Source organism: Blastocystis hominis (assembly GCF_000151665.1).
Source record: "Blastocystis hominis, Singapore isolate B (sub-type 7) whole genome shotgun sequence assembly, scaffold_6".
Lineage (NCBI taxonomy): Eukaryota > Bigyra > Opalinata > Blastocystidae > Blastocystis > Blastocystis hominis.
Genome location: NW_013171865.1, coordinates 493,246 through 504,502, shown reverse-complemented (window position 1 = coordinate 504,502; position 11,257 = coordinate 493,246). Strand labels below are relative to the sequence as shown.

Below are 11,257 nucleotides of genomic sequence, written 5' to 3'. Positions count from 1 at the left end.
CCTATCAATGTAGTCTCCGTGACTCGTTGGAAAAAGATCTGAGTTTTGATACTGTCTGAATTGCTCGCTTAGAATATCGATACGTGCTACAATCAACCACGTTAAAAAACCAAACGTCCATTATAATCCTGGCCTAGGGTGTTGTTCAACTCCATCATCATGCCCTCCAATGCGTTCATTGTCAAAATAGCGTACAATTTTGCACGGATAACGTGATAATGTACAGACTTGACAGCCACCTTTTTCTTAGGAGCCTTCGAATTCATTTAATTTTGAATACAACCAAATTCCCAAAATCCTCACGTTTTCCAAAACCCTCGCAACTTTCGGCATTCCAGTAGTTCCCCAGATTTATTTCGCGGTTTTTATTTTACCGCGAAACCTTCTTCAGCTCACTTTGCAAAAATGGATTATCCGACGATTGATTTGGATTTGTTTCCTTGCTGGAACAAGAACTCTTTCGCGAAGGAATCTCTCTCCACAGTGAACTATGTAGACTCAAGACACCGAGCTTTACTGGTAGAAAACGAGCCATATCATCTATTCACCTTGCCCGAAAAAGGGTGTAGATTTGAGTACGTTGCGTTGTTTCTCTTTTAATTCTAGTCTGTAATGATCCTGACAATACATATCTTCAAAGACAATTCAACAAACAGTTGCGTGTTCGCTATAGTGTAATGTAACATAGTATTTATATTATATATGAAAATATGATATTCTTCTGTTCTCTTTGTTCAACAAACAGCGCTATGTGAACTTATATCGATACTTTTTAAAATCAAAATAGAGATGGAGCACGCCTCGCTCAAAGTCGTTCCGGAACCGCGATTTCCTACTTCGGTCCCAAGCACGATTTACAATCTACCTCGAATCCTACTATCTTACTCCTACTCGAAACGCCACGTCCTCGTACGGCGCCCCCGCATGGAATCGAATCACACACCAATTGCTATCGGTGGGATCGGGCTCCAGCGAGAACGAGGGCCGTTGCTTTTTATCAATCAGATCGGGATAGAAAATATTAAACGAATATCCCTGAATCACCTTCGGCGGCGGGTTCTTCTCGTCGTAATGCGTTTGATTGTACTGGTTCCAGTCATACCCGCTCCGAACTTTATTAAAATACACAGGCTTCTGTGGCGTGTATTTCTGCTGCCACACAAACGTCTGGTGCGGCAGACAGATCTCATCGCGCATCTCCTCCTCGTCCTTCTGCAACGGTTCCTTCACGGTCCTCTCTCTTCGATCACCGCGATTCTCCACCCCTACGCTGCAGCCCGGTCGAACCGAACACTCTCTGCGAGCTCTGCGTGCAGCGCTCCCTGCCTTTCTTTGATCAATCGGCACGACAAAGCCTCCAATTCGCGATGCCGCACCATTTCGCGCTCCTCCTTCAGCTGCTTCCGATCGCTCTCGGGGTCCAGCACCAGCAGATTCTTCACGGCGATCGCCGACCGCGCCACGGGCTCCGGGCTGAACTCTCTCTCCACCGCTTCGCTCTCCGGAATCCGCCTTCGACTCGACTTCCCCGCCATTCGCTCCGCCATTCTCTCCTCTTTCTACGCTCAAAACCCGGCCCAGCTCGCACTTCTCGGTCGCTCTGCTCCATCAGCCGCGTCTGCTCCGACCGCAGCGTCGCGCGGAACGCCGCCAAGCGCAGCAGCGACACCACGGCGCTCCAATAATCCACGTCCATCGCCTCGCCCGACTCCATTTGCTCGCTGATTTCGCGCCGCAGCGAGTCGATCTCCCCCGCGGACTTCGCCTCCACCAGCACCTTCACGTCGTTCTACATCGCATGAACGCCCCGCGGGTACCACGACGGAATCGTGGATGGCTTTCTCGTCGTCGCCGTTGTCCCCCAAATGCTCGACGATCACCGCGCGAACCGCCTTCGCGTTATCAAAACCCGATCCCTGCGTACTGCGAGGTAGTTTAAGTACGCGTCCATCTGCGGAACTTGCATGATCTCGTCCAGATCGTGCAGGAGAACCGTGGTGTCCGAGGCAGACAATGATGCGATGATGTCCTCCACGGGCTCCTTCTCGCTTTTGATCTCGGGGCCCAGCACGGAGTTGTCGAACGGCGTGAGCGGTTTGTTGAGTTCCTAAGCGTAAGGGCAGCGAACGAAGCCGAACGTTCAGCAGAAGAATGTTCTTCAGAATGCGGTCGATGGGCTTCTCGCGGTTCCCTGAAATGCGCAGACGCATCCCGATGAGTTTCTGCGTGAGTTGCAGCTCCTGGGCTCGCTGTTGCGCCAGTCTGGCTCTGAGAGAATGAGATGGAACGCATGCGTCTACTCGTTTTCTTCGCGTCTTTCTTCTTGCTCTTCACGCTTTTTGCGACGCTCCAAACGACGCTCCTCTTCTTCTTTTCGCTTCGCTTGCGTTTTTAGAATCTCTTCGCTGTTCTCCAGCTATGAATAATGGATTCAATTGAATAAAACTCGTTTCAAAACTAATTGCTTCTCAGATACCGATGTCGCGCCCTGTGCATTTTTCTTCTTCCAAACAAAAGGTGTATCCAAGTCATCGTCACCAAAACGATTTCCTTCCGTAGAATGACTAGAATCGTGATAATGAACGAAAACGCTACCCGAACTTTGATTTGGTTTTTAATTCATTCCATTCGGCTCGTGATAAATAGCTGCTTGAGTCCCTCTACAATGGTCACAAGTCTGTCATTCCAAACATGACGACTACTGCCGTGGCGACGATGACGATGATAATCTCTCGAGTCGCTTCGAGAACGGGAGTGCGATCGAGAGCGGGAACGAGAGCGACTATGTCTTCCCATTCAGATTTTTTGTTAAATGGTTTGCTGTGCCTGGAATTTATTATCTCTAGATCTTCTTGTCTTTGTTCAACGTTTTGAAGGGAAATCGTGCTGTGGTTACCATCGAGCTGAAAAACGATGTGCAACTCCGTGGAACATATCCTTTTGCACTTTTATCATCGTTTTTGTCCTTCATTTGCAGTATTGACTCAGTTGATCAGTTTTTGAACTTCAAGCTCGGAAATGTGGAAGTTGTGAATAAGGACCGCTTCCCCCATTTAGTGATATTGCACTGAAGAGGAGTAATCGATAGATTCCCATGACGAGTTGTTTTGTTCGTGGTTCTGTGATTCGATATATCCATCTCACGAAGGCTGACATAAATGAAGATTTGCTTCTGAGTATATCCTTGTGGAATGACAGCAATTCGAGTATTCCTTCACGCTTACGCCGCGCGAACCGAAGCAGATACTATGGCAAACGAAAAATAGCGTGTTTGTTCAATCAAAAATAATTCACTATCGACTCTCACACAAATAGCAACGGAAGGCCTCTTCTTCCTCCTTGCTTGCGAATTTCTTCATTTGGAAGGGGATCTGGACGACGGCAAAGAATCCTTCTGACTCGGAAGGCGTCTCATATCTCGAGAAGAACACATTCATCGCCACCCTCGGCACTTTTCTCTGTGTAGTTCCGAATCCAAACGATCGAAAAATGTTCAGATGATTCGCCAAACTCCGCGAGCTCTCCAATACCACCGCTCTCACCGGCACACGGCATTGCCGAGCGAGTTGAATCCATTTCCTTCGAATCTAGTCTCAACAAACAATCAAAAGACAACATCGCGCGATGGATTTGTGTTATCCACCACCACCGAGACCTTCTGCTTCAACCACTTCGTGGCGAACTGAATGCATTTCGGAAGGGTTTTCAATGTGTCCTGGTTCACACGCTGATACTCTCGGAAGTATTCGTCGCATAGCGTCGATTTCCCAGAGGCTGGTGAGCCTACGAGCAGAACGAGTTCCGGAGAACGCTTGTCTTTGTCGAGGAGGGCGCGGAGATCGATGCTGGAGTTCGCTTCGATGGCTTGGAAGTCAATGTCTGGCTTGGGAGACGGATAGGCGCGCGAAGGAGGAAACGAACTTTCCAGAAAGATGGATTCGGGAGTGTAGAAAAGGATACCGCAGTTGTGGGCGAAGTAGAGATCGGTCAGACTCATGCTGTCTGGATTTGTTATAAAAAGGTAGAGAAAATGGAAATACCGGTATATCGATCCCCACAGTAAAAAGCGTTCTCTCTGGTGAGAGGGTACGACACACGCGACTGCAGAAAGTGAAACATTCCGGGAGCTGGCTTACGGCACAAGTCATAATTGCTAGCAATAAACACCATGCAGTTACAACCAAGGAGATCGCAAACCTTCTCTATTTTCCCCTACAAACAACTGGAATCGACTTATATACTTTAATTTCACCTTCCGTAACCTTTCCTATCGCAATTCCTGCCTGATTAGTCATGATCCCTATAACATATCCATTCTTTTCTATTTCGCGCAGTTTCTGTGGAACTGAACCATATTTAAGTTTTATGATATCAACATTTGCTGTTAAGGGCTGATGATAGCAAAGAGTGGATATTATTGGACTGCTTAATGAGTGTATCATCCAAATCGAACAGTGCGAACTTTGTTATATCACTGATCTTCTCTGGAACGTTATAAGCAAGTAACCTCGATTGCTTAATATTGACTTCTTCCCACTTCCTAATAAATAATCAGTTGAGCGAAATCCACACTTAGCTGACATTACGCTTCTTTTTACAAAAGTTTATGCAATTCAATTGTTTACACTCTCTACTTTGTTTTCTTCGATTCCTCTATAAATCGAAAAACTGAATCTATACTTCTGTGTTTTCCAGTATTCTTTTATTCGTTTTTATGCCCAAACTTTATTGCCCGAATATATTTGATGTTGAATTTGGTGAGGGACCTTTAGGAATTCACCTGGGAATGACAGAAAACAGAGATGTGATAGTTGCAGGATTTACAAAGAATCCATATATTGATTGTTATCCGATTGAAGTACTGAACGAGAATTGATCTTTTACTGGTGTAGGCTTCTGGGTTGGTAAAGATTGGCTGTATTATCCTACAAATTAACCATCAAAACGCCTTGTATCTCACAAAGGAAGAGATTAAAGAACGTCTGAGGGATCCAAAACGACCTCTGGTTGTGCGGTTTGCCAATCCTATGGAGAAACGGTCTTCTTCATTCCTGGAAGGAATCGGACTGGCTCGAAAAAAGGCATACGACAAGAGTGAAGTCAAAATAGGAGTGTGTGTGAATCTGTAGAGCTTTCTCCCTATTCCCTATTACTCGTTGATTATGCCTCCTCCTCAGTCCAAAATAATATACAGAGATATGCTCTCTCCAAAGGAGCGCATTTTTACCTCTTACAGTGATGTGACTGACCTATTTATTTGTTCTATTCGTGAATACGCTTATCAGGGGCTTCCAGATCCAGCCACTCGGTCCATTGTTTGGAAGCTTCTTCTCAACGTGTTTCCGCTGAATCCGACGCAGTGGAATCGAAGGCACTTGAAAAACTTACAGACTTACACCGGTTTTGTGAACGACTTTATTGTGGTCCCGAATCGAAACTGTGGGAGAGAGAACTGTAATCTGGTTCCGAATCCCATCGATTTGAGTTGGAAGGACGATGATCATCCTCACAGTGGCGCAGAGAGTGAAAACGAGAGCGAGACCGATCCAGAAAGGGTTAACGAATCGAAGTGGTCTCGAAACTTCGGTTACTCCGATATGCGCGAAGCGATCTGGAAGGATGTCGAGCGAACCTACGCGGATTACCCGTTTTTTCACGAGCACAATCGGCAGGTGTTGGCTCGTCTTCTGTTCGTCTACGTCAACCTCAACAAGTGTGTAAACTACGTGCAGGGCATGAACGAACTCATGGCTCCGCTGCTTTACGTCTTCGCCGAGGACGTTTTGGACCGCGAAGTCTCCATGGAGGTCGAGGCCGATACCTTCTTTGCGTTCAACACGCTCGCGAGCGAGCTGCAGAACTTGTACATCAAGCACATGGACTCGACGTCGCTGGGGCTGTGCGGATCGGAGCGATGAATGAGGCGTAGGCAAGGCACGCTGAAGCGATTCGATAACATGATCGAGCGAAACGTGCCGGCAGTGTACGATTGGTTTGTAGGGACGAAAAGGAGGAGTGAGAGGTAGGACGAGATCGAATTGAAGCCGCAGTTGTACGCGATTCGATGGCTGACGACGCTGTTTTCGCGGGAGTTTGAATTGAAGGACACGTGTCGCGTGTGGGATTCGATTTTCGCCGATCCGGAGCGTTTCTTCTTCGCGCAGTGCATCGGAACGGCGATGGTGAAGCGCATCGAGCCCGCGCTCCTCAAGGGCGACTTCGTGCAGGACATTCAGCTGCTGCAGAACTATGAAATGCCTCCGGCTGAAGAGATTTTGGAGCTGGCGGACAAGGTGCGACGCGACGAATTGCAGCGACGCGACGATTCGTTTGTGCGTAGCGGTTGATGGACGGATCGAGTGTAGTGATCTCTCGAATCAGCAAGCTGCTGCTCGATTAGTTTTTGATTCATTCAGTAAAACACACTGGTTTGGTTGTTCTTTCGAGTGTTCCTTCTCTTTGGATTGTTTGTTTGTTTCATCATTCATTCATTCATTCATTCATTCATTCATTCATTCATTCGGTTGGATGGTTGGTTAGTATCTATTGGGTTCATCGATTTGATTGTTTGTTCATCAATTCATTCATTCATTCATTCTATTATTGACTTGACTATTCATTCATTCGTTCATTCTTTCATGATTCAATTGTTTGCTCATTCGATCGTTTGTCTTATAAACACGTTTTACACTATATACAGGACTTAGTCCTTCTTCTTCGGATTGTAGTTGTAATAAAGCGTCGTAACGAACTTCTCGCGGTAGCGCGTCGTGGATGCCGTGATCACCATGCCATTCTCCAAAGACCTGCAAAACAAATGGTTCACAGAAACGTGGTTTGGCGTCTCCAAGTGCGTGGGAATGCTGTTTACCGGGGGCTACATCGCACACACCTTTCACAAATACGCGATTTAGAATGATTTGACGCAAATACGGGGGAAGACCCGGAGGTTCGCCTGTGAAATTGTCGTAGGACGGGGGCTGCTTCGCCTGGCGGTATTTCATTTCAATCTCCTGGCGAGCTCGCTCCTCCTCCTGCTTCTCCTCCATTTCGTACGTCACGAAATTGTCGAGGCTAATAACATTGTTCTTGAAACCATCAATCTCGTCTGTGGGCTGGGTTGGATCGGCTTTCCACTCACCGTCCACATAGAACTTGTAATGGTGATTGCCCTTTTTAGGAACCTTTTGAATTGTGTATAAGTCATTTCCACTTCGATGGAGTTTTACCTACTCCGTAACCTTTATCCAAATATGCCTGTACTTTTTCCTCCCAATTATTTATAAAAGATGCAGCTAGTGAGACGTCTTTACCTGTTCCTCTATACTTCAGAACTACAGGAATTCGATCGTCCGATTCATCTAGTCATTAGAATTACGACTGGAAGCAAAATACCCATTACAGAGGGAACGGTGGGAGATCTAAAAATTACAATTCGGGAAAGTCTAAATACTGTTTGGGAGACACATGGGGCTGCAAAACCAAGGGTTCGGGTGATGGTTTCTCCGTACTACTAGTATTCTGTCCCATTCGCTAATTAACCACTAATACACGTAAGATCAATTATGCGAACTTATTCTTCGAATCCACAAAAATCTGGATGTTGGAAGCTAGTTCGGTTTCCGCGGTTATTTGACAACAAACGCACAACAAATTCTCTCATTCATTACGCAAAAAAGAAATGCAAGCCATCCGCAAGAGCTATAAATGACATATTGGTGGGAGATAAAGGCCAGCCACCACGTTAACAAACAAAAGGAAAAACTTTACAATAATCATTCCACACGAATTAGACGCACAAAAGAGCACACAAAATTTATCATCTTCCCTCCAACACCCGATACCCAATCTGTTACCCGATCCTGTCAACTTCCTGGTCCCGATTAATCCGATACAACTCCATCCCATCCTCCCTGATTTCGTTGTCGTTCTCCCTCCCCTGCTGCCTACAGCACTCCATAAACATCCCTCTCAACGAGTGGAAGCAATTGGCCAGCTTCTGTACCCAGGAGAGCGGCTCCGGCTCCATTGCTTCCTTTATGAGCACAGCGAGGCGTAGGAGGGACGCAGGCCGCGCGTTGAGGAAGGTGGGGTTCTCCACGTCCTCGCTGATGAGGGCGGAGGCGGAGGGAACCATCCGGAGAGGCGAGAGCTCGGCAACCTTGCAATGATCTGAAGATAAGGAGGAGGAAGAAGATGAAGAAGAAGAAGAAGATGATGATGATGAAGATGCAGGGTCTCCAAACCCGATCAAAACCGCAGAGGAGTGGGAAGGATGGATGGGGGGTTGGTTCAATGCAGGATGCTTCAAGGAGGGATGATCCAAGTAGAAAGGATTCAACGAGGTTGGGCTCATGGCATAATAGTTCCGATAAAAATCTGCAGAGTTATCTGCAGGAATCTCCAAGGGGTCCAAGGGGCCCATCCGATCCGTGGAGGGGATCGAGGGGTTCGCCTCCAGACTGTCCACGCTCTCCCCATCGCTCTCGCTGTCCCCACTGGCCACGCGGATCGACTCCGAGCACACCGACGAAGCGTCTCCGAGGCCAGAACTCTCCATTCCCACTTCCTCCATCTCTTTTCCAACGAAGCCTCCAGCCTCCGACGATCCCAACTCTTCGTTTGAGTCTTCGTTCGAGTCCTCATTTGAGTCTTCATTTGAGTCTTCGTCCGAGTCCTCATTCAAGTTCTCTATCGAGTCCTCTATGAAGCCTTCGTTCGAATTCTCTATCGAATCTTCTATGAAGCCCTCGTTCGAATTCTCTATCGAGTCCTCATTCAAGTCCTCTATGAAGCCTTCGTTCAAGTTCTCTATCGAGTCCTCATTCAAGTCCTCTATCGAGTCCTCTATGAAGCCTTCGTTCGAATTCTCTATCGAGTCCTCATTCAAGTCCTCTATCGAGTCCTCTATGAAGTCTTCTGTCCATTGCGTTCGATCTTCCGGTCGCGTTCGCGTTGAGTTCATTTCGAAGTTCCCTACTTCCACGATGTCGCCTTCACTTTCTTCTCCCAATGGAACCAACTCGCTACCCGTTTCCATGATTTCCACGGTTTCCCCGGTTTCCCCGGTTTCCCTGGTCCCCACGGTCCCCTCCTCGCTCTCTTCCCCGGTTTCTCCGGTTTCTCCGATCTCACTGGACAGTTCTCCCCACGGAATGCCCCATTCGTTCTTCGCGATCGCCCAGTGATGCGCGCTCATCCGCGGATGCGCGGCAAACGGCTTCGCCTCGCCCTCCGCGACCCCTCTCCACCCCGTCTCCTCGTCTCCCTCCAGCTCCCTCGGCAGAGATAGCGGGTGCGGAATGCCGGGCGGCTCGGCAGTGCCGGGCTGCGCGGACTGGAGCGTGAGCGGAATGATGGTGGCGGGCAGCTCCGTCCAGAGCCGGTCGGCGGCGTCGGGCTCTGCGGGCTGCACGGTGGCGTAGGAGAATCGAGAGGGCGGAGAGGCGTCGCGGAGAGGCGGGAGGGAAGCGGAGCGGCGATAGAGAGACGACGGAGTGGAAGAGGAGGAAGAGAAAGACTTGCGACGCACGACGATGTCTTCGGGGTCGCAGAAGGGCTCGGCCGAGGAGGAGGACGCGGAGGAGAAAGGGCTGAGAGGCACGGAGAGGGCGGGAGGGTCGGCGGGGGCGGGACGGAGCGGAGTGCAGAAGAGACGGGGATGGAGCAGCGATTTGAGCTTCTTGGCGAGGTTGACGGAGCGATACATGCTAATAAAAGGGTGGTGGAGAAGCTCCGTGAGCGTGGGACGGTCCCGCGGATTCTTGCAGAGACTGGAGAAAAGGGGAAACCGAGAGCCTACCAGCGGTGGATGAAGTTGTTGAAGGTCCGCGAAAACCGGCTGGAGAGGGATTTGATGGGGTTGTTCCGGATGCAGAGGAAGAGCTCCCAGTAGCCCAGCTTGTCTAGCTCGCAAGGGTCGATCAGATCTACCGTTCGAATCCACGAAGGGCAGCTGATTCATCGCGCAGTAGTACAGCGTCACGCCCAGCGACCACACATCGCAGGAGTCGTCGTACGTCTCGCCAGCGATCTCTTCGGGGTGTGGTTAAGTCCCCATTCACTCCATTCACTCCATTCTATTGTATTTCATGCAAGGATATCGACATGAAACAAGTCGTTCCTGACCAGGACGATCGGATTTCCCCAGTGTAATCCTTGTAATCGCTCACTCCAAAGTCCGTCAGTTTCACTTCTCCCTGCTCTTAAGACACACAGAGAAACGCACCTTGCTGTTTAGCAGGATGTTCCCCGGCTTGATATCACGATGGATCATGTTGAGCTGCTTGTGCAGAAACAGCAGCGCTATCATTACCTACATCGCAGCTAGAATCAGAACGAACCTCTTCAGCGACACGGCTGAGGACTGCTTCGGGCAATGAACCGCCCAGTTGCTGTTGAAGCGACTCCAGAGAACCCAAATCCATGTACTCCATAAGGATAAGCAGATGTCGGCTTCCCTAAAGAGAAGGGAGTGAGTAGAGACCATACGCATAACGTTGCTCCATAAAAATCAGGAAAATTAGGATGATCACCAAAATAGAGCGTATTTAACTCTCGACAGACACTTGCACGTGTTACAGATTCAGACATCAAAGATATAGCTTTGAGCGCCATTGGAACTTGAGTCTTTCGGTGTTTCACCAACCACACATAACCGCTGGTTCCATGGCCTAGCTCCTTGAGTATCTTTAGGTCCTATTATTCAAAGGAACCAATCCATTTTGTACTTTTAACTGCAAACGTAAATTGGAATAATCTATCCCTGGTTCCTCTCCATCTAGATTACCAAGAGGTCTGATAGACGGAGGATTCCCATTTACCCGATTAAGATGACTAACTGTCACAAATCAAAAGAACGAATACCATTTCCTCTGGTTTTGAACCATTTCTTTTTTCCCCTCAATAAATAGTTGTCCGGTTTTCTCGCTATATCACATCATACAAAATGCGAGATCTTACGCCAAAGTGACATAGTGTGTCTGCTGTGAATAACCTTCTATACCGCCATACAGCGCAAACATGAATAGCCTTCAATAAACCAATTCAACCAGAAACAAAACACTTTCAAATGTACTCAACAATAGTCTTATCTACCAACAGTGGGAATGAGTTAATTTAAAACAATGAGAAATCGCAAAGAAAATGAGAGATATTTGTAAAAGTGGGATTGTGTGTTTATGATTCTGTTTTCAAGATGCCGATTTATTCCAGAAACCTTAAAACAAACTGAACCCAATTCACTCTAATTCAATAT

At 48.0% G+C, this 11,257-nt stretch overlaps 8 protein-coding genes; 3 read left to right on the top strand and 5 right to left on the bottom strand.

Moving 5' to 3' along the window:
- Positions 1-405: 405 nt before the first annotated feature.
- GSBLH_T00004298001 (uncharacterized protein) lies at positions 406-723 on the top strand (the record flags this gene model as incomplete). XM_013043177.1 has 3 exons in its annotated part: positions 406-492; positions 524-575; positions 607-723. 3 exons carry the CDS (start codon positions 406-408, stop codon positions 681-683), a joined length of 216 nt encoding a protein of 71 aa, XP_012898631.1. The 3' UTR covers positions 684-723.
- A 24-nt stretch (positions 724-747) lies between these two features.
- GSBLH_T00004297001 (uncharacterized protein) lies at positions 748-2,796 on the bottom strand (the record flags this gene model as incomplete). The annotated part of the gene is made up of 10 exons (XM_013043176.1): positions 748-861; positions 892-1,538; positions 1,573-1,789; positions 1,818-1,892; positions 1,925-2,107; positions 2,139-2,268; positions 2,301-2,416; positions 2,447-2,564; positions 2,596-2,660; positions 2,692-2,796. 10 exons carry the CDS (start codon positions 2,794-2,796, stop codon positions 748-750), a joined length of 1,770 nt encoding a protein of 589 aa, XP_012898630.1.
- Positions 2,797-2,812: 16 nt separating this feature from the next.
- On the top strand, positions 2,813-3,289 carry GSBLH_T00004296001 (uncharacterized protein; the record flags this gene model as incomplete). Its single annotated transcript, XM_013043175.1, has 3 exons — positions 2,813-2,824; positions 2,847-3,056; positions 3,089-3,289. The coding sequence occupies 3 exons, from the start codon at positions 2,813-2,815 to the stop codon at positions 3,287-3,289; spliced, it is 423 nt and encodes a 140-aa protein (XP_012898629.1).
- GSBLH_T00004295001 (uncharacterized protein) lies at positions 3,290-3,997 on the bottom strand (the record flags this gene model as incomplete). XM_013043174.1 has 2 exons in its annotated part: positions 3,290-3,587; positions 3,617-3,997. 2 exons carry the CDS (start codon positions 3,995-3,997, stop codon positions 3,294-3,296), a joined length of 675 nt encoding a protein of 224 aa, XP_012898628.1. The 3' UTR covers positions 3,290-3,293.
- A 746-nt stretch (positions 3,998-4,743) lies between these two features.
- GSBLH_T00004294001 (uncharacterized protein) lies at positions 4,744-6,347 on the top strand (the record flags this gene model as incomplete). XM_013043173.1 has 4 exons in its annotated part: positions 4,744-5,099; positions 5,130-5,899; positions 5,930-5,996; positions 6,027-6,347. The coding sequence occupies exons 1-4, from the start codon at positions 5,028-5,030 to the stop codon at positions 6,345-6,347; spliced, it is 1,230 nt and encodes a 409-aa protein (XP_012898627.1). The 5' UTR covers positions 4,744-5,027.
- A 356-nt stretch (positions 6,348-6,703) lies between these two features.
- Positions 6,704-7,399, bottom strand: GSBLH_T00007184001 (uncharacterized protein; the record flags this gene model as incomplete). The annotated part of the gene is given in 4 exon segments (XM_013043172.1): positions 6,704-6,877; positions 6,906-7,229; positions 7,234-7,361; positions 7,396-7,399. Coding segments are annotated over 4 exon segments (630 nt in total).
- Positions 7,400-7,649: 250 nt separating this feature from the next.
- GSBLH_T00004293001 (uncharacterized protein) lies at positions 7,650-8,560 on the bottom strand (the record flags this gene model as incomplete). XM_013043171.1 has 1 exon in its annotated part: positions 7,650-8,560. The coding sequence occupies one exon, from the start codon at positions 8,558-8,560 to the stop codon at positions 7,853-7,855; it is 708 nt and encodes a 235-aa protein (XP_012898625.1). The 3' UTR covers positions 7,650-7,852.
- Positions 8,561-10,079: 1,519 nt separating this feature from the next.
- On the bottom strand, positions 10,080-10,617 carry GSBLH_T00004292001 (uncharacterized protein; the record flags this gene model as incomplete). Its single annotated transcript, XM_013043170.1, has 4 exons — positions 10,080-10,199; positions 10,229-10,315; positions 10,344-10,460; positions 10,492-10,617. The coding sequence occupies 4 exons, from the start codon at positions 10,615-10,617 to the stop codon at positions 10,080-10,082; spliced, it is 450 nt and encodes a 149-aa protein (XP_012898624.1).
- Between the last annotated feature and the right edge of the window lie 640 nt (positions 10,618-11,257).